The 21,335-nt window shown below is 42.6% G+C and overlaps 1 protein-coding gene and 1 pseudogene across 2 annotated transcripts in view; one reads left to right on the top strand and one right to left on the bottom strand.

Moving 5' to 3' along the window:
* Positions 1-21,335, bottom strand: part of FLT3 (fms related receptor tyrosine kinase 3) — a 102,838-nt gene that overhangs the window by 57,726 nt on the left and 23,777 nt on the right. For both annotated transcript variants that reach the window (XM_023208738.1, XM_023208739.1), the window contains exons 2-3: positions 15,183-15,304; positions 3,240-3,442 (exon numbers count right to left, since the gene is read on the bottom strand). In XM_023208738.1, the coding sequence (XP_023064506.1) occupies positions 3,240-3,442; positions 15,183-15,304 (325 nt within the window). The remainder of the gene's footprint in view (positions 1-3,239; positions 3,443-15,182; positions 15,305-21,335) is intronic.
* Positions 6,213-6,609, top strand: LOC111540532 (annotated as a pseudogene).

Genomic DNA, 21,335 nt, shown 5'->3' with positions numbered 1-21,335 from the left:
GGCGACAGAGCGAGACTCCGCCTCAAAAAAACAAAACAAAACAAAACAAAACAAAACAAAAAAAAAAAAAAAAAAAGAGGGCATTTAACTGACCTATGTCCTTTGCCCTATCTCATTTCAGCAAGAGGACAAGGACAGCAGGGGGCGGCAATCAGCACAGAGCTATACAGGGTTAGGACACGACCCACACATCTTGGCTAAGACATTTTTCTGGATGAGACCAATGTTCCTCACAGACAGATCAATGTCTTACTAAATAATCTGTAGATAGCACATAACATTGCAATTCTGCTTATCATATTGTGAAACAAAATAGATAAAATCAAATGTTCTTTTCCCAAGCATTTCCCAAAAATAAATTTCCTTTAAAAAAAATTTTTTTTTAAGGACTTTCTTGGCCGGGCGCAGTGGCTCAAGCCTGTAATCCCAGCACTTTGGGAGGCCGAGGCGGGCGGATCACAAGGTCAGGAGATCGAGACCATCCTGGCTAACATGGTGAAACCCCGTCTCTACTAAAAAATACCAAAAAAAAAAAAACTAGCCGGGCGAGGTGGCGGGCGCCTGTAGTCCCAGCTACTCGGGAGGCTGAGGCAGGAGAATGGCGTGAACCTGGGAGGCGGAGCTTGCAGTGAGCTGAGATCTGGCCACTGCACTCCAGCTTGGGCGACAGAGCGAAACTCCGTCTCAAAAAAAAAAAAAAGGACTTTCTTGGCCAGGTGCAGTGGCTCATGCCTGTAATCCCAGCACTTTGGGAGGCCAAGGTAGGCAGATCAAGAGGTCAAGAGATGGAGACCATCCTGTCCAACATGGTGAAACCCCACCTCTATTAAAAAATACAAAAATTAGCTGGGCGTGGTGGCGGGTGCCTGTAATCCCAGGTACTCGGGAGGCTGAGGCAGGAGAACTGCTTGAACCCAGGAGGAGGAGATTGCAGTGAGCCAAGATCACACCACTGTACTACTCCAGGCCTGGCAACAGAGCAAGACTTTGTCTCAAAAAAAAAAAAAAGAAGAAAGAAATTTCTTGCTACACTAACATGAATGAAATGAAGACTTTCTAAATTTTATCTTTAACATGATATCCAACTAAAAAACAAGACATTTAAAAAATCCCCAATAGACCCGGTGAGGTGGCTTACGCCTGTAATCCCGGCACTTTGGGAGGCTGAGGTGGGTGGATCAGATCACCCGAGGTGAGGAGTTTGAGACCAGACTGGCCAACATGATGAAACCCTGCCTCTACTAAAAATACAAAAAAAAAAAAAAAAAAAGAAAACAAAAAACATTAGCCAGGAATGGTAGTGGGTGCCTATAATCCCAGCTACTCAGGAGGCTGAGGCATGAGAATTGCTTGAACCTGAGAGGCAGAGGTTGCAGACAGCTGAGATCATGCCACTGCACTCCAGCCTGGGAGACAGAGCAGAACTCCGTCTCAGAAAAAAAAAGTTCTTCTTTGTAAATAAGGTAAAAATATTAAAAAAAAAAAAAAAAAAGAAAGAAAGAAAGAAAGAGAGAAAGGAAAAAGAGAACAGGCGTGGTGGCTCACACCTGTAATCCCAGCACTTTGGGAGGCCAAGGCGGGTGGATCACAAGGTCAGGAGATCAAGACCATCCTGGCTAACACAGAGAAACCCCATCTCTACTAAAAATACAAAAAATTAGTCGGGTGTGGTGGCGGGCACCTGTAGTCCCAGCTACTCGGGAGGCTGAGGCAGGAGAATGGCATGAACCCAGGAGGCGGAGCTTGCAGTGAGCCAAGATCGCGCCACTGCACTCCAACCTGGGTGACAGAGCAAGACACTGTCTCAGAAAAAAAAAAAAAAAAGAAAGCAAAATCCCAGATATTATTTTCACTATTTGTTTTACATTTTGCCAGTCACTCACTGCTTTCTATATACTTATGTATGTGTGTGAGTGTGTATAGGTTTAACTTAATAGACTTAACCCTTTTCTTTTTCTTTTTTTTTTTTTTTTTGAGACAGAGTCTCACTCTTGTCTCTCAGGTTGGAGTGCAGTGGCGCGATATCAGCTCACCTAACCTACCCCTCTGGGCTTCAAGCGATTCTCCTGCCTCAGCCTCCCAAGTAGCTGTGATTACAGGTGCACACCACTGGCTAATTTTTTTATTTTTAGTAGAGATAGGGTTTCACCATGTTGTCCAGGCTGGTCTCGAACTCCTGACCTCAGGTGATCCACCTCAGCCTCCCAAAGTGCTGGGATTATGGGCGTGAGCCACTGCACCCAACCAACTTTACTTTTTAGAGCAGTTTTAGACTTACAGGAAAATGAAGCAGAAGACACAGAAAGATGCCATGTATGCACTTCTCTCCACACACGGTTTCCCTCATTGTTAACACCTTGCGTAGGTGTGGTATGTTTGTTACAACTGATGAACCAATTTTAAAGTTCATAGTTTGGGCCAGGCATGGTGGCTCATGCCTGTAATCTCAGTACTTTGGGAGGCTGAGGTAGGAGGATCACGTAAGGTTTGAGGCCAGCCCGGCCAACATGGTGAAACCCCATCTCTACTAAAAATACACAAATTAGCTCGGTGTGGTGGCGTGTGCCTGTGATCCCCGCTATTCAGGAGGTTAAGATAGGAGAATTGAACCTGGGAAAAACAGAAGTTTCAGTGAGCCAAGGTTCAGGCCACTGCACTCCAGCCTCGGTGAGAGAGCGAGATTCCGTCTCAAAAATCAAATCAAATAAAGTTCATAGTTTGTAATAGGGTTCATTTTTTGTGTTATACATCCTAGGAAATTTGACAGATATATAATGTCATGTATCGATGCCCTAACTATATTTTCAGCTCGTTATTTCACTGAAGATAAGAGTTACAAAAAACAGGCTGAGGCCAGGCGCAGTGGCTCACACCTGTAATCCTGGTACTTTCGAACGCTGAGGTGGGTGGATCGCTTAAGCCCAGGAGCTCAAGACCAGCCTTGGCAACATGGTGAAACACCATGGTGTCTAGAAGAAAATTTTAAAAATTAGCTGGGTGTGGTGGCACACACCTGTAGTCCCAGCTACTTGGGAGGACTGGGGTCGGGGAATCACTTGAGCTTGGAAGGTCGAGGCTACAGTGAGCCAAGATTGTGCCACTGTACTCCAGCCTGGGTGACAGAGAGAGACCCCAACTCAAAAGAAAAAAAAAAAGATTTACAATAATCGTAAACAGAAACTTGAAACAAAATTCCAAAAGAACCACATTTTATGTCAAGAAGGTATTCCTCCACTTACCTATTTTGTAAATCAAAATGTGGCTGACAATTCAGGGAGCTGTGCTTAAAGACCCAGACACAGGAAATGTTCCCTGGGGTGTCGACCAGCACTTGCAGTGTGATGGAAGCAGATACATCCACTTCCACCGTGGCAGCTTCGTACACTGTCCCTGCGCTCTGGGGTCTCAGTGCACACCCAAGGTCTTCTGGGGATTCTGACACCTACATTGTAGACAGAAAAAAGTGAATTCAGGAAAATTGCAGGTCTAAGGCCTCCCCTTCTTCACATCAAAACTTTATCAAATACATTCATGCTGACACACTGCACACAACACCCACACAAGCTGGAACCCACTGAGAACACGTTGCCGACAGAAGGTCCTATAAATTACAATTCTCAAAAGAAAAGATAAATAACTTTGGGCTGCATTTCTAAAATGTTGTACAGACTGACATGGTGGGTGTCCCCCTACCTCTGCAAATTCATATGTTGAAGTCCCAACTCTCAGTATCTCAGAATACAACTTTATCTGGAGATGGTCTTTACAGTGTTAATCAAGTTAAAATGGGTCATTACGGCGAGCCTAAATCCAGTATGACTGGTGTCCTTAAAAGAAGACGAGGCAGGGCGTGGTGGCTCACACCTGCAATCCTAGCACTTTGGAACGCTGAGGCAGGCAGATCACTTGAAGTCAGGAATTCCAAACCAGCCTGGCCATCATGGTGAAACCCCATGTCTACTAAAAATACAAAAAATTAGCTGGAAGTCGTGGTGGATGCCTGTAATCCCAGCTCCTTGGGAGGCTGAGGCAGGAGAATGGCTTGAACACGGGAGGCGGAGGTTGCAGCGAGCTGAGATCACGCCACTGCACTCCAGATTGGGCAACAGAGTGAGACTCTGTCGCAAAAAAAAAAAAAAAAAAAAAAAAAAGAAGAGGAGATTTGAAGGCAGATACACAGACAGTAAGAACACCATGTGAACAGTAAGACAGCCATCTCCAAGCCAAGGAGAGAGGTCTGGAACAGATTCTTGCTCACTGCCCTTAGAAGGAACCAACCCTACTGACATTTTAATTTTGGACTTCTAGCCTCCAGAATTGTAAGACAATATATTTCTGTTGGTTTAAGTTGCCCAGTCTGTGGTAGTTTGTTATATCACCCCTAGCAAACTAATGTTCAGACCGTAGTTATAAAATCCATAATATATAGGTAAATATTTTTGTGATTGTTGGTATATAAATTAAAATGTGTAAAACAATGGTAAATTGGTATCGGTGTTAAAGGAAATTTAAAAACCAAATTTTCTGGGCAGATGTCCCCATAGGCACACAGCCACCATCACACTTCTTGCCTGCTTTAAAGAATCGAGATGTATTAGGCCGGGCGCCATGGCTCACGCCTGTAATTCCAGCACTTTGGGAGGTTGAAGCAGGTGGATCGCTTGAGGTCAGGAGTTCGAGACCAGCCTGGCCAACATGGTGAACCCCTGTCTCTACTGAAAATACAAAAAATTAGCTGGGTGTGATGACATGCGCCTGTAATCCCAGCTACTCGGGAGGCTGAGGCAGGAGAATTATTTGAACCTGGGAGGTGGAGGTTTCAATGAGCCAAGATCCTGCCGTTGCACTCCAGCCTGGGAGACGGAGTGACACTCTGTGTCAAAAAATAAATAAATAAATACATAATTGGGATATATTGAGAGGAGGGGTTGGAGCAGCTTCTGCTGTGGAGTCCCCCACCTCCTACCTCCTTTACATGGCTGAACACAGCATGCACACACACACACACACACACACAAGCACACATGTATTTCTTCAGGTGAAGAGCAGGGTAGCTCTTCTGCTACTGGTCAAAAACCGTATTTCTGGTCTTATTTGTTCACTTAGTAAGTATCTGATAAGTTTAAGACCATCTGCTGAGTACTATGAGACGAGAAAGAAAAGACACCAATCTTGTCCTTAAAGAGTTTGAGTCTCCTAGGACTATAAATAAGTAAAACACAGGAGAAATACAATGTGTCCCATAAAAAGATACCAACTACTTTGAAATGTAAATTTTAAGTGCCCTGGAACTTCAAAGAAGGGAGAAGAGACTTCTAAGCCAGGATGTTTAAGGTGTTCACCCAAAGTCCAGTAATTGAGCTGGATCATAAAAGATGGGCACAAGATAAAGTAAAAAATAATAGACAAGTCAAGCATGGTGGTACATGCCTGTAGTTCCAGCTACTCAGGAGGCCGAGGTGGATCACTTGAGTCCAGGAGTTCAAGTTCAGCCTGGAGAACATAGCAAGACCCCATCCCAAAACAAACAAAAAAAACCCAGCTGACATACTAGAAGAAAATATTCCAATATATATTACAAGTAAAGGATGAATGCCCCTAATATAAAAAGAACCTTTGAAAACTAAGGGACACAGAACCAAAACACAGTCAAAAAATGGGAAAAAGAATTGAATACACAATTCAAGAAAAAAGATATAAAGAATGGCCCTCAGCTGGGCGCGGTGGCTCATGCCTGTAATCCCAGCACTTGGGGAGGACAATGCAGGCGGATCACGAGGTCAGGAGTTCGAGACCAGCCTGGCCAAGATGGTGAAACCCTGTCCCTGCTAAAAATACAAAAATTAGCCAGGTGTGATGGGAGGCGCCAGTAATCTCGGCTACTTGGGAGGCTGAGGCAGAGAATTGCTTGAACCCAGGAGGCAGAGGCTACAGTGAGCCAAGGTGGCACCACAGTACTCCAGCCTGGGCGACAGAGCGAGACTCCATCTCAAAAAAAAAAAAAAAAAAAGGCCCTCAAACATATGAGAAAACGTTAAACCTACTTGTAATTAGAAATCCGTAAGTTAAAACAAGACTGAGGGAAAAAACTCGCGAACCACAACGCAGCGGCATGCGCACGGCCTCTGTAAGTGCACAGTCGTTTCCGGCAGACCCCGAGACCACGGTTCTGCTTGCGTTCTTGGGGGAAAGTGTCGGTCTTGGGTCTGGCCATGCCTGAACCTCCAAAGTCCGCGCCGGCTCCCAAGAAGGGCTCCAAGAAAGCCGTCACCAAAGCCCAGAAGAAAGACGGCAAGAAGCGCAAGCGCAGCCGCCAGGAGAGCTACTCCATGTACGTGTACAAGGTGCTGAAGCAGGTCCACCCCGACACCGGCATCTCGTCCAAGGCCATGGGCCTCATGAACTCCTTCGCCAACGACATCTTGGAGCGCATCGCGGGAGAGGCTTTCCGCCTGGCGCACTACAACAAGCGCTCCACCACCACGTCCCGCCAGATCCAGACGGCCCTGCGCCTGCTGCTGCCCGGGGAGCTGGCCCAAGCACGCCTTGTCCGAGGGCACCAAGGCGGTCACCAAGTACACCGGCTCCAAGGGAGTCCCGGCTGCTTGACTCCAAAGTATCTTTTCAGGTCTACTTAACCCCCCTCAGTGAAAGAATCTTTCTTGTGTTGTCAGTCCCAGTTTATATTTTTGGCTTCCCGCCTGCTTAGCTTTCAGAGAGCACACAACTCCACCAAGCACAGATAACTACATTCTTTTCACATAGGCGCTGTTGTAAGCAAGCTTACATAGATTGATAGTGGTATCTTACTATGGTATAGATATGCTGGGGTTCGCCTTAGGGGCTGCTCTCTTGAAACTGTCTTTGTCTGCCTACCTACCCGTGAATATGTGCCCAGCAAATTGTTTTTCCTGGTTAGAAATGCAGTGTTAATTTTGATAAGCTTATGGAAGATCAAATTGTCTATATGAACAAAGGTTGGATCTGCTCTTCAGTGGTAAAATGAAAGCAGAGATTAAATACATTGTATGCTCTCAGATGTGTACTTAAAAAGGAATAAATAGTTCAACTTAAAAAAACAACAACAAGACTGAGATATCACTTCTCATCTATCAGACTGGCAAAAAATTAAAAAACATAAAAATATGACAACACATTTTGTTGATGAAGCTATGAGGAAACAGTTGTTCTCCTGTATTGCTGGGGGAACACACCCCACGCAACTCTTCTGGAGAATCTGGCAATACCTAATAAAACTTGCTATTTACTCACCATTTGAGCCAGCAGTCTCACTTCTGGGAATAAGCATACGTCTAGCAATTAATTACAGCACAATTTGTAATTGCAAAATACTGAAAACAACCTAAATGCCCATACATAGGAGAGTGGTTGAACAAATTGTGGTACATCCACACCATGGAGTACTATGTAGCTATAAAAAAGAATGAAGACAGCCTCTAAGAACTGATTTGCAATGATTTCCTGGATGTACTGTTAAGTGAAGAAAGTTAGGTGCAAAAAGTATCTACCTTCAAGTATGCTACCCTATGTAAGAAAGAGGAGAGTATAAGGAAATATATATGTATCTGGTCACTTGTGCACAATAAATACAGGAACAATAGCAAAACATCCAAAGGGATTGGTTAATTACAGGGGATGTGGAAAGACGGTAGAAACTTGTCAGTAGGAATGAGGAGAGAGTGATACTTCTCTGAGTATACTGTTTCACATAGTTTTGACTTATAGGACAAGAGTCATGTCCTGTCTCAAAAAACAAGTAATTAAACCAGCCAGGAAGGTCAGGCACAGTGGCTCATGCCTATAATCCCAAGACTTTGTGAGGCCAAGGCAAGAGGATCACTTGAGCCCAGGAGTTCAAGCTCAGCCTGGGCAACAAAGTAAGACACCATTTCTACAAAAAAAAAAAAATTAGCCAGGCATGGTGACACATGCCTGTGGTCCTTGCTACCCAGGAGGCTGAGGCAGGAGGATTGCTTGAGCCTAGGAGGTTGAGGCTGAAGTGAGCTATGTTTGTGTCACCGCACTCCAGTCTGGGTGACAGAGCGAGATCTTGTCTCAAAATAATAATAATAATAATAATAATAATAATAATAATAATAATAAACCAGGCATGGTGGTTCACACCTGTAATCCCAGCACTTCGGGAGGCCAAGGCAGACAGATTGCTTGAGTCCAGGAGTTTGAGACCAGTCTGGGCAACAGGGTATAACCCTGTTTCTAATAAAAGAATATATAATAAATAAAATTAAATAAATAAACCAACTAGAATATGTGAAATGAGGGGGCTGGAAGAAATATCAAAATGGAATTAAAACCAAATGGAAAAAAAAACAAATTAATTCAATTGTATCACAAATAAATAATAAAACCATAGTGAAGGGGATGGGAAAGAAAGGAACTAACCTAAGTAACTTCAGAATATAATACTTTGGATCCTATAAGGCTAAAGACAAAAAGCACTACTGTCCTTTAGTTAGTAAATCTATTTCTCACCAGGGTACGGGTTAGTAATTCTAAAATTAGATTATCTATATATTGTATTTCCAGGCTCTGCCTGCTGAGAGGGCCTAGAAGCAATGATATCCCAGCAGCAATGGGCACACCCAGCTCTCAGATCTTGGTTTCTAAATACTATCCCTCAAAGAAGCCAGTGCTCTTTGGAGAAGTGCTTAATTCCAGGGCTAAGGCAAGAAAAATACAAGATGAACCTGAACTATCTGGTAATGTGCCAAAAATTAAGGAAGGGCTTGGAAAAAGATGAGGAGATGTTGAAAGGACATAGGAGCAAAACTGAAGTAGCTCCCAACGGCCAAAGCTGGAACAATTGGAGCAACAAAATAAATAATGATTGTATTGGGTTACAACCCAGAGAATAAAATAAATATTCATGGGCCTATACTGATATAAATTTAAAAATTGAACAAATAAATAAAATGAGGGCAAAGGGACAGTGCTTCCTCACAAAACATTCCAATTAACATAGAGGGAATGTAGGAAAAAGAAAAGCACCATTAGGCAAATACCACCATAATAATCGTAGGCAAGATCCACCAATGGATGCTAAAATCAGTAAGTAAAAATTAAAGAAGGAACAGGATATTTGCATCCCCTCCAAGACACTTATTAATTACAAGTGAAGAAAATAGTAACTTTGCAGTGGGGACACCTGGCATGCACCATCTAAATCTAATGATCAAGGTTCACATCTCATAATGATACCAAATGACTTCCTGTCACTCTGAATATGATGCACTGGGAAGGACAGTGGAATTTCTGGAAATTCTTGCCAGAAATCCATAAAATTGCTCTTGTTGCCCAGGCTGGAGTGCAATGCCATGGTCTTGGCTCACTGCAACCTCTGCCTCCTGGGTTCAAGCAATTCTCCTGCCTCAGCCTCCTGATAGCTGGGATTACAGGCATGTGCCACCACACCCAGCTTATTTTATATTTTTAGTAGAGACGGAGTTTCTCCATGTTGGGCAGGCTGATCTGGAACTCCTGACCTCAGGTGATCTGCCTGCCTAAGCCTCCCAAAGTGCTGGGATTACAGGCGTGAGCCACTGCACCCAGCCCCTATAAAAAGTTTTTAAAAATTAAAGCTGGGTGCAATGCGGATAGACAAATCTGCGGGCTTCAGAGGAGAGAGAACAGCGTGATAAATGCACAGTACAGAGGTGGTGGGCTGCACCGCTGGCAGTCCAGAAATAGCTTGAGCCAGGCTGGCCAGGAGCTAAGGGATGTTCTTGAAGGCCAGGCCAGGTTCTTCACCACCTGGCAGAGTTGAGTCCCACGGTGCCATGAAGGCACTGGAATTTAAGAGACTGTGATATCTAAAACTCACAATGTTAAAAAAAAAAACAAACACAACTTTGGTAATAACAGTGAAGTTCAGTCTGTTGATCTTCTTATAACAAGTATAGCTAATTAATGAGAACATGAAATCGTTAACACAGTTGTTGTCTGAGTACATAAATAAAACAGCTGCACAAGCTGTGAAAAGTCCAAAGAAAGCACATAAAATGATCTATCACACAAAGTCCACCATTCTTTCCCAAATCCTCGTTACAGAAAACCAACCAACAAGCGAACAAATCAACAACTCCTTCTCTAGAAGTACAGGGTGGGACATGGCAAATAAAGAAAATGAGCTGGCTTGTGCAGGCCACCTGCCTGAAATATGAGGTCATGATTGTCAAACACATTTGGTCAACTCCAGTGACTTCAGTTCTTCACAAACAGAAAACCCATCATTAAACCATAGTGGAGACTTTTTGTTTTTATTGTTTTTGTTTTTATGATGTTTTGTTTTGTTTAGACTGTGCCGCAATGGCACAAGATTTGTTCAGGAGGAATGTGACATTAAACGCAGCTTTGACTTTCTGGAGGAAGGGAGGTATAAATGAACTGATTTGGTAAGGAGAGATAATTTTAGAGTTATGGTGGATTGCCTGCCTATGCTCTCTAATCACTGACAGAAAAAAAACAACAGTACATCTCATTCAGCTGCTGTGAATATGTGGTGCCTTAGTACAGTCATTTCTTAAAAGCAAATTTCAAGAATATGGAATAGTTGGTGATATGGTTTGGATGTGTATCTCCTCCAAAGCTCATGTTGAAATGCGATTCCCAGCTGGGTGCAGTGGCTCATGCCTGTAATCCCAGCACTTTGGGAGGCCGAGGTGGGCAGATCACCTGAGGTCAGGAGTTCGAGACCTGTCTGGCTAACATGGCAAAACCCCGTCTCTACCAAAAAAAAATATATATATATATATTTTTTTTTACATATATGTAAATATATATATTTATATTACATATATGCACAAAAAAAAAAATTAGGTGGGTGAGGTTGGCGCACGCCTGTAGTCCCAGCTACTTGGGAGGCTGAATCAGGAGAATCACTTGAACCTGGAAGGCGGAGGTTGTAGTGAGCCGAGATGGCACCACTGCACTCCAGCCTGGGTGACAGTGTGAGACTCCGTCACAAAAAAAAAAAAAAAAAAAACAAGAAATGTGATTTTCAATATCGGAGGTGGAACCTGGTAGCAAGTATTGGATCATCAGGGTGGATCCCTCATGAATGGCTTGGTGATCAGTGAGTTCTCAGTTCATGCAAGATCTGGTTGTTTAAAAGCGTCTGGGACCTCCCCTTTCTCTCTCTCGCCCCTACTCCCGCCATGTGATATGCCTGCTCTGCCTTTGCCTTCCACCACGAATGGAAGCTTCTTGAGGCCTAATCAGAAGCTGAGCAGATGCTGCTGCCATGCTTATACAGCCTGTGGAACCATGAGCCAGTTAAACCTCTTTTCTTTACAAATCACCCAATCTCAGGTCTTTCTCCATAGCAACACAAGAATGGACTAACAGTTGGTCTAAGCTGGCTTCAAGCAGTCATAAAAAGGGGTGATCAGAACTATCATCCCAAATAGAGACTGTAAATGATAGAAACATTCTTTTTTCTTTTTCTTTTAGTTTCATGATGAATACAAAGACCAAAAAAAATTTGTATTGTAAACAATGAAGTAGACTGTGGGAACTGTGAAACCATCTTACTCTGGTTCCAGGGTATACTCTGGTAACAGAGCTAAAGATGTAAATCACACTGTGGTCAGCGCCATTACAGAGGCATTGACAAGTTTTATCTACTAAAGAGAGCTTGGTGGTTATTCAAAACATCCCTGGACTGGAGGATTTTCAGAAAAATGCCTCATCTGAGAAGTGTGAACTATGAAAGAAATGAAAACTTTTTTTTTAAGCCACTGAAACTCTTACAATCTACTTCACATTGAAGTGGGGAAGTATCTAAAAGAAGCAAGTCCAATGCGATGAAAGTACACCATAAAGACTGTTCATGTTTGCAGCAATTAGGATTTGTATGGTTATTTGTTTAATGTGGTTTAAGAACTTCTGGGTCTTAGTTTGAGACCAACCTGGGCAACATAGTGAGATCCTTTATTTATTTATTTATTTATTTATTTATTTATTTATAGACAGAGTCTCTCTCTGTTGCCCAGGCTGGAATACAGATCTCTGCTCACTGCAACCTCTACCTCCCAAGTTCAAGTGATTCTCCTGCCTCAGGAGACTCCTGAGTAGCTGGGATTACAGGATTACAGACATGTGCCACAACACCCGGCTAATTTTTACATTTTTAGTAGAAACGGGATTTCATCATGTTGGCCAGCCTGGTCTCAAACTCCTGACCTCAGGTGATCCACCCACTTCAGCCTCCCAAAGTGCTGGGATTATAGGCGTGAGCCACCATGCTTGGCCGTGATGCTGTCTTTAAAAAAGAAATAATAATAATAAAAGAACTACTAGGTCTTAATACAATCCTGAATATTGCATAAGAATATATAGTATATCTAAATATATCTATGATATATGTATCTATGACATATATATGTATGTGTATATATATGATACATATCAGCCAGTAGCAGTGGCTCACACCTGTAATCCCAACACTTTGGGAGGCCAAGGCAGGCAGATCACTTGAGGTCAGGAGTTCAAGACCAACCTGGCCAACATGGTGAAACCCCGTCTCTACTAAAAATACAAAAAATTAGCTGGGTGTGGTGGCAGGTGCCTGTAATCCCAACTACTCAAGAGGCTGAGGCCGGAGAATCACTTGAACCCAGGAGGCAGAGGTTGCAGTGAGCTGAGATCGTACCATGGCATTCCAGCCTAGGCGACAGAGTAAGACTCCATTTCAAAAAAAAAAAAAATATATATATATATGATTTATTATTATTAACCAATCATCATTAATTTAAGGTTGTGTTTTTATACAAAAACACTTAAATGTGTGCAGCTATTTTCTTATATCAAAAAGACACTAAAAGTTTAAAACATCATAGCAAATATTAAAATTACTTTGTCCATATTGAAATATTGTGTATGCAAAATGCCTTAATTATTAACAAGCTAATGTGTTATGATGCCAACACCTACTGAAAAATTAAAACCAACCATGCTTCTGGCATGAAAAAATCATATATTTCTTTACATTCATGTAGAATGTTGTTACTGAAACTTGTTTCACACTGTTTTTAAAACTTCAGAATATCTCTAATGTATCTGATTTACGGAGCAGGGAGAGTCAGGTCACTATGTCATGTATTTCTGTGTTATACCTATATAAAAGAAAAAAAGGGTGACTATACATTTGTATGAACCCTCAACTGGAAATGTCTGCAGAGCTTACTAATTTATGGGCACTTTTTGTTGTATATAGATTTCTACTTTTTTTCTTTTCCTTTTTTTTTTTGTTTTTGAGATGGAAGTGTCACTCTGTTGCCTAGGCTGGAGTGCAGTGGCACAATCTTGGTTCACTGCAACCTCCGCCTCCCTGGCTCAGATGATCCTCCAGCCTCAGCCTCACAAGTGGCTGGGACCACAGGCACGTGCCACCATGGCTGGTTAATTTTTTTGTTGTTTTTGGATTTTTGACAGAAACGGGTTTCACCATGTTCCTCAGGCTGGTCTCAAACTCCTGAGCTCAAGCAATCTACCCACCTTAGCCTCCCAAAGTGCTGGGATTACAGGTGTGAGCCACTGTACCTGGCTGATTTCTACTATTCTCAGTTCTCCATCACTTAAGCTTCCCTTGAGTAAATTTACTAAACATATGTTTTTAAAATAGAGGGGTGGGAATAGCACAAGAGAGAGGAGTAATGAAAAACAAGATGAATAGCGTAAAAGAGAGGAGTAATGAAAAACAAGGTCGGAACTTGAAGGAGCTAGTGCCAGATTACTGAGAAATCTTGGTATCATTCTAAGTAATGGAAAATCATGGAGGGTTCAGAGCCAGGCAGTGAAGGATGTGCCTGCTTCAGGAGGCTAGCCCAGCAGCTATATCTGAAAAGAACTGTAGCAGGAAGAGGCCACGTAGGATATCACTATGATTATGAGGGAGTTAACGAGAGCTTGAATTAGGCAAGTGGCAGAGAGAGTAGAGAATATGAGATGATTATATGAGGACTCCTACAGGGAATCAACAACACATGGTAACTGACCAAATGTGAAAGTAATAGAAAGAAAGATGATGCTGAGCTTTCAAGCCTGGCAACTAGACATGGGTATAAACAGAAATCAATTAATACAAGAATAAGAGCAGGCTTGGGAAAATAGAAATGAAATAAAGTATATGATATAGGTGGATTTTGATGTGCAAATGGAAAATCTACCTATACACTGGAAGTGAGGGATTCAGGCTTGGGAGAAAAGCCTGGATTGTCTTTAAGGAGAGAAGGAAATACAGTCAGCCCTCTGTAACCATGGTTTCCGCATCCGTGGATACAACCAACCACAGATTGAAAATATTCCGGAAAAAATGGGGTTGCATCTATACTGAACACGTACCAACTTTTTCCCCTTGTCATTATTTCCTAAACAATAGGGTATAACAACTATTCACATAGTTGTTTAGGTATTATAAAGCATTTGCATCATATTAGGTATTATAAGTAATCTAGAGATAATTTTAAAGGTATACGGGAGGGTCAGGCATGGTGGCTCAGGACTGTAATCCCAGCACTTTGGGATGCTTAGGTGGGAGGATCAGTTGAGCCCAGGAGTTCAAGATCAGCCTGGGCAAAAGACTGGGACCTCATCTTTGCAAAAAATTAAAAAAATTAGCCAGGTGTGGTGGCATGTGCCTTTAGTCCCAGCTACTTGGGAGGCTGAAGTGGGAGGACTGCTTGAGCCTGGGAGAGTGAGGCTGCAGTGAGCTGTGATCATGCCACTGTACTCCAGCATGGTCAACAAAATGAGACTGTCTCAAAAATATATAGAATCTGCATAGGTTACATGCAAATACTGAGTCATTTTGTATCAGGGACTTGAGTATCCATGGATTTTGGTATTAGTGAGAGTCTTGGAACCAGTCCCCACTGTATACTGAGGGACGACTCTACTCGTTATTTCATGCTAGTTATCAGTCAGTGTCCTTCCTAGATCCTCATATGAAGAATATGGTTCTTGAAGGAATGGAGTGCCAGGGAGCTACGAGTATAGATGCTCTGTCGGTACCAGATGTGAGAACATAATATACTTAAATACATAAAGAGAAGCCCATTTAGCCATGGTAGCCTTCAATAACTTACAAATTATCGTCTCTAGAGAAAAAAACAGCTAAAGGTATAATTTTAATGTTACTTTACCATGGGATATGATGATGACTTCCCCACTGATGAATCATTGTTCTTATGATTGATTAAAACACACTTGATCACAGGCAGATCTTGATTTGTAATAGTCCCAAATATCATTGCAGAAAAAACAACTGTAAAACAAAATAAAAATGATAATGTTGATACATGCACACCTTAAAAACTAAACATGTATTTATCTTGCAACCAAACAACAAAACAAAGTGTAATCAGGGGAAATTGGCCACTATGAAAGTGTGTAGGAAATTCGATTTTATGCAAGTTTAGTCTGCTTTAAATCAGGAGCAGAGGTACTTAGAGCAGGGCTGTCCAACAAAGCAGCCTGCAGGGATGGACAATGTTCTCTGCCTGTGCCGTCTAATATGGTAGCCACTAACTACACGTGGCTCTTAAGCTTTTGAAATGAGGCTAGTTTGACTGAGGAAATGATTATTTGTATACATGATTTGTGTGCGTGTGTGTGTGTGCATGTGCACCTTTTGTTGTATATAGATTTCTACTTTTTTTTTTGAGATGGATTTTTTTTTTGAGAGGATTACAGGCGTGAGCCACCGCGCCCAGCCTGATACTCTTTTTTTCTTTTTTTTGAGATGGAGTCTCGCTTTGTCACCCAGGCTGGAGTGCAGTGGCACGATCTCAGCCCACTGCAAGCTCCGCCTCCCGGGTTCACACCATTCTCCTGCCTCAGCCTCTCGAGTAGCTGGGACTACAGGTGTCTGCCACCACCCTCAGCTAATTTTTTTTTTGTATTTTTAGTAGAGATGGGATTTCACCATGTTCTCGATCTCCTGACCTCGTGATCCGCCCACCTTGACCTCTCAAAGTGCTGGGATTACAGGCGTGAGCCACCACGCCCGGCCTCCTCTTTGTCCTTATATGTTTATATCTTTGTTTCTTTGGGGGTATTAGGTATAATTGGCAATAAAAATTGCAGTGTACATCATATATTCACAGTGTACATCATGTAATTTTGATATATATATTGAAATATATGTGTATTTATATATAATGTGTGTATGTATACGGGTATATTAATATATATACATATATGGGCTTCTCTTTATGTATTTAAGTATATATATACATATAAGTATATATACATATACATACACACATTGTGAAATGAACACCCCAATCAAGCTAACTAACCTAATCAAACCTAACCTATTTAACTAAAAATAAAAGTATACTTATCTTTATCTTTTTCTTTTTTTGTGATGAAAACATTTAAGATCTCTCTTTTTTTTTTTAATTGAGACAGAGTCTTGATCTGTTGCCGAGGCTGGAGTGCAGTGGTGCAATCTTGGCTCACTGCAACCTCTGACTCCGGGGTTCAAGTGATTCTCCTGCCTCAGCCTCCCAAATAGCTGGGATTACGGGTGTGCGCCATCGTGCCCAGCTAATTTTTGTGTTTTTAGTAGAGACCGCGTTCACCATGTTGCCCAGGCTAGTCTCAAACTCCTGGCCTCAAGTGATTCAGCTGCCTTGGCCTCCCAAAGTGCTGGGATTACAGGCGTGAACCACTGCGCCTGACCAAGATCTATTCTCTTAACAAACATGCTTATCTCTTTAAAAGCATTTTTTGGCTGGGCGTGGTGGCTCATGTCTGTAATTCCAGCACTTTGGGAGGCTGAGGTGGATGGATTGCTTGAGGCGAGGAGTTTGAGACCAGCCTGGGCAACCCAGTAAAAATCATGTCTCTAAAAACTTTTTTTAATTAACTGGGCATAGTGGTGTGCGCCTATAGTCCCAGCCCAGCTACGCAAAAGGCTGAGGTGGGAGAGGATCGCTCAGGCATGGAATGTGGAGGCTGCAGTGAGATGTGATTGCACCATTGCACTTCAGCCCCTGGGTGACAGGGTGAGACCTCATCTCTGGAAAAAAAAAAAAAAAGCATTTTTTACTGTCACTTGAGTGGTCTATAGATAGCGACAGGAGGTAATATACGTGTTCAGCCATCTTTGTAACCTCATAATCTGAGACAGTCTCAGAAAGAACTTTTCCTGCTCCACTTTGTAATGTTTTCTCCCTAGTCTTTAAAAAGAATAATAATTTTAAAATATTTTATAAGTATAATTAACTTACAATAAATTGTACGCATTAAAAGTATACAATTTAGTAAATTCATACATATCTACAAAACCAACACCACAATGGAAATAGTGAATTTAAGGCTGCGCATGGTGCTCACACCTGTAATCCCAGCACTTTGGGAGGCCAAGGTGGGAGGATCACTTGAGACCAGGACTTAGAGACCAGGCTGAGAGACATAGTGAAACCCCATCTCTACAAAAATTCGTTTTTAAAACATTAGCCAAGTGTGGTGGTAAGAGCCTGTAGTCTCAGCTACTTGGGAGGCTGAAGTGGGAGGATAGATTGAGGCCAGGAGTTTGAGGCTGCAGTGAGCTATGATCACGCCTCTGCACTCCCGCCTGGAAAAAAGAGAAAACCCCTGCCTTAAAAAAAAAAAAAAAAAAAATTTTAAAGATAGTAAAGTGACCTATCACTCCCAAAAGTTTCCTTATGAAGCTTTGATATCATGCCCTCCTACCAACCCCATTCCCCCACACCCAAGCCACCTCTGATCTATTTTTTGTCACTATAGTTTGAATTTTCTAAAATTTCATACAAATGGAATCACAGTATGAACTATTTTTTTATAGGGTGGGTGGTCGGGCTTCTTTCACTCTGCATTTTTTTGATATTTGTCCATGCTGTAGTAGATATCAGTAGTTCATTCCTTTTAATTACCTAGTAGCCATTTGTTATATAGATATATAACACAATTTGTTTTAATCTATTCATCTGTGGACACACATTTGGGCTGTTTCCACTTTTGCTCTTACTAATAAAGCTGCTATTTATATAAAAGTCTTAATATGGCCGGGCGCGGTGGCTCAAGCCTGTAATCCCAGCACTTTGGGAGGCCGAGACGGGCGGATCATGAGGTCAGGAGATCGAGACCATCCTGGCTAACACGGTGAAACCCCGTCTCTACTAAAAATACAAAAAACTAGCCGGGCAAGGTGGTGGGCGCCTGTAGTCCCAGCTACTCCAGAGGCTGAGGCAGGAGAATGGCGTGAACCCGGGAGGCGGAGCTTGCAGTGAGCTGAGATCCGGCCACTGCACTCCAGCCCAGGAGACACAGCAAGACTCTGTCTCAAAAAAAAAAAAAAAATAAAAGTCTTAATATGGATATACACTTTCATTTCTCTTGGGTAAATACTAAGGAATTGAAGGCCTAGGTTATAGGGTCGGTGTATTTGTAACTTTTTTTTTTTTTGGAGACGGAGTCTTGCTCTGTCGCCCAGGCTGGAGTGCAGTGGCCGGATCTCAGCTCGTTACAAGCTCCGCCTCCCAGGTGCACGCCATTCTGCCTCAGCCTTCCGAGTAGCTGGGACTACAGGCGCCCGCCACCTCGCCTGGCTAGTTTTTTGTATTTTTTAGTAGAGACGGGGTTTCACCGTGTTAGCCAGGATGGTCTCGATCTCCTGACCTCGTGATCCGCCCGTCTCGGCCTCCCAAAGTGCTGGGATTACAGGCTTGAGCCACCGCGCCCTGTCTGTATTTGTAACTTTTTAAGAAAGTGTCCAGTTGTTTTTCAAAGAGGTTAGAGCTTTATGTTCCCACTTGCAGTGTATGGAATTCCAGTGGCATCACATCCTTGCTAACATTTGGTATGATAAGACTTTAAAATTTTGGCCTTTCTAATAAGTGCGTTGTATCTCGTTGTGTTTTTATTTATTTTTATTTTTTATTTTTTGAGACAGGGTCTCACTCTGTCACTCAGGTTGGAGTATAGTGGCATGATCACAGCTCTCTGCAGCTTTGACCTCCTGGGCTCAAGCCATCCTCCCACCCTAGCTTCCCAAGTAGCTGGGACAACTGGTGTGCACCACCACCATACCCGGCTAATTTTTGTATTTTTGTAATTTTTGTATTTTTTGCCCAGGCTGGTCTCAAACTCCAAGGCTTAAGTCATCTGCCCGCCTTGGGCTCCTCAAGTGCTGGGATTACGGGTGTGAGCCACTGCGCCCAGCCCTCATTGTGGTTTTAATTTGCATTTTCCTCCTGACTAACGAACACTGAACATCCATTTAGATGATGCTATTACATCCCATAACTTCTTTGGTGGTGTGTCTGTTCACCTCTTTTGCCCACACCTACTCTTTTTTTAAAGAGATTGCTCATTTTAAAAACTATTGAGTATTTTATAATTGACAAAAATATATACGCACGGAGTATAATGTGATGTTTTAATGTATGTATACATTGTGGAATGATTAAATCAAACTAATTAACACATACATCATTGTGGTTTTGCTTTGTATTTCCCTGACGATTAGTGATGTTGAACATTTTTTCATATATTTGTTGGCCATTTGTAAACAACAAGGTATGTATATTTCAAAGCAGTTAGAAGAGAGGACTTGAAATGTTCTCAACACATAGAAATGATAAATATTCAAAGTGATGATTACCTCAAATACTCTTGAGTTGGTCATTACACATTCTATGGATGTCACAAAATATCATAAGTACCCCATAAATATGTAAAATATTATGCATCGATAAGAAATAGATGCATCACAAGGCCATGTGGGCATGGTGGCTCACACCTGTAATCCCAGCACTTTGGGAGGCCGAGGTGGGCAGATCACTTGAGGTCAGGAGTTCAAGACCAGCCTGGCCAACATGGTGAAACCCTGTCTCTACTAAAAATACAAAAATTAGCTGGGTGAAGTGGCGCATGCCTGTAGTCCCAGCTACTCAGGAGGCTGAGGCAGAAGAATCGCTTCAACCCGGGAGGTGGAGGTTGCAGTGACCCGAGATTGCGCCATTGCACTCCAGCCTGGGCCACAGAGCAAGGTTCTGCCTTTTTTTTTTTTAAAAAAAAGGATGCATCATTTCATGTACTTATTTTTTCATGTTGAGACATCTAAAATCTACTCTCTTAGCAATTTTTTTTTTGAGACGGAGTCTGACTCTGTCACCCAAGCTGGGGTACAGTGGCACCATCTCGGCTCACTGCAAACTCCACCTCCCAGATTCCCGTGAGCCTCCTGCCTCAGCCTCCCAAGTAGCTGTGATTACAGGCATGCACCACCACACCTGGCTAATTTTTTGTATTTTTAGTAGAAGTAAGGTTTCACCATGTTAACCAGGCTGGTCTTGAACTCCTGACCTCAAGTGATCTGCCTGCCTCAGCTTACCGAAGTGCTGGGATTATAGGCGTGAGCCACTGCACCTGGCCTTTTTTAGCAATTTTCTCATATACAATGCTCATATTTTTAAAATATGAGCACTTTGACATTTATTTATTCATCTATCCATGCAATTAACAAATATTAAGTACCTACAATGGCCCCAAAAAGATAAAACATATTGCAAAGTATAATCAAATGCTGATGTTTATTTTATTTCATTTTACACAATAACACTTGTAGTAGCCTTCTCCAGAGGGACAAAACCAATAGGATATATATTTATATATGAAAGGGAATTTTTTAGAGAGAATTGGCTCACGTGATTACAAAGGCAAAGTTCCAGGACAAGCTGTCTGCAAGCCAGAAAATGAGAAAAGCCAATAACGTGTCTCAGTCCAACTCCAAAAGCCTCAAAACCAATGAAGCCAACAATGCAACCCCCAGTCTGAGGCCAAAGGCCTGAGAGCCCACGGCAGGCTCTCAGGTGCAAGGCAGGTGGCGCAAGTGTCAGAGTCCAAGAGCCAAAGAACCTGGAGTCAGATGTCCAAAGGCAGGAGGAGAAAAGCTGTCCTGATGCAGAAGGAAGAGAGAAGGCAGTGTTTGTAGCATAAGTGAGGACTGTAATCTCAGTGCTTTGGGAGGCCAAAGTGGGAGGATTGCTTGAGCCTAGGAATTCAAGACCAGCCTGGGCAACACAGTGAAACTCTGTCTCTACAAAAAATACAAAATTAGCCAGGCGTGGTAGCATGTATCTGTAGTCCCAGCTACTCAGGAGACTGAGGCAGGAGGATCACCTCAACCCAGGGAGGTCAAGGCTGCAGTGAGCTGTGATCATGCCAGTGTACTTCAGCTTGGATGACAGAGTGAGACCCTGTCTCTGGGTGACAGAGAGGAAGGAAGGAAGGAAGGAAGGAAGGAAGGAAGGAAGGAAGGAAGG

The sequence above is a fragment of the Piliocolobus tephrosceles genome, chromosome X (genome assembly GCF_002776525.5).
Source record: "Piliocolobus tephrosceles isolate RC106 chromosome X, ASM277652v3, whole genome shotgun sequence".
Classification (NCBI taxonomy): Eukaryota; Metazoa; Chordata; class Mammalia; order Primates; family Cercopithecidae; genus Piliocolobus; species Piliocolobus tephrosceles.
This window is presented reverse-complemented; position numbering and strand designations above follow the sequence as displayed.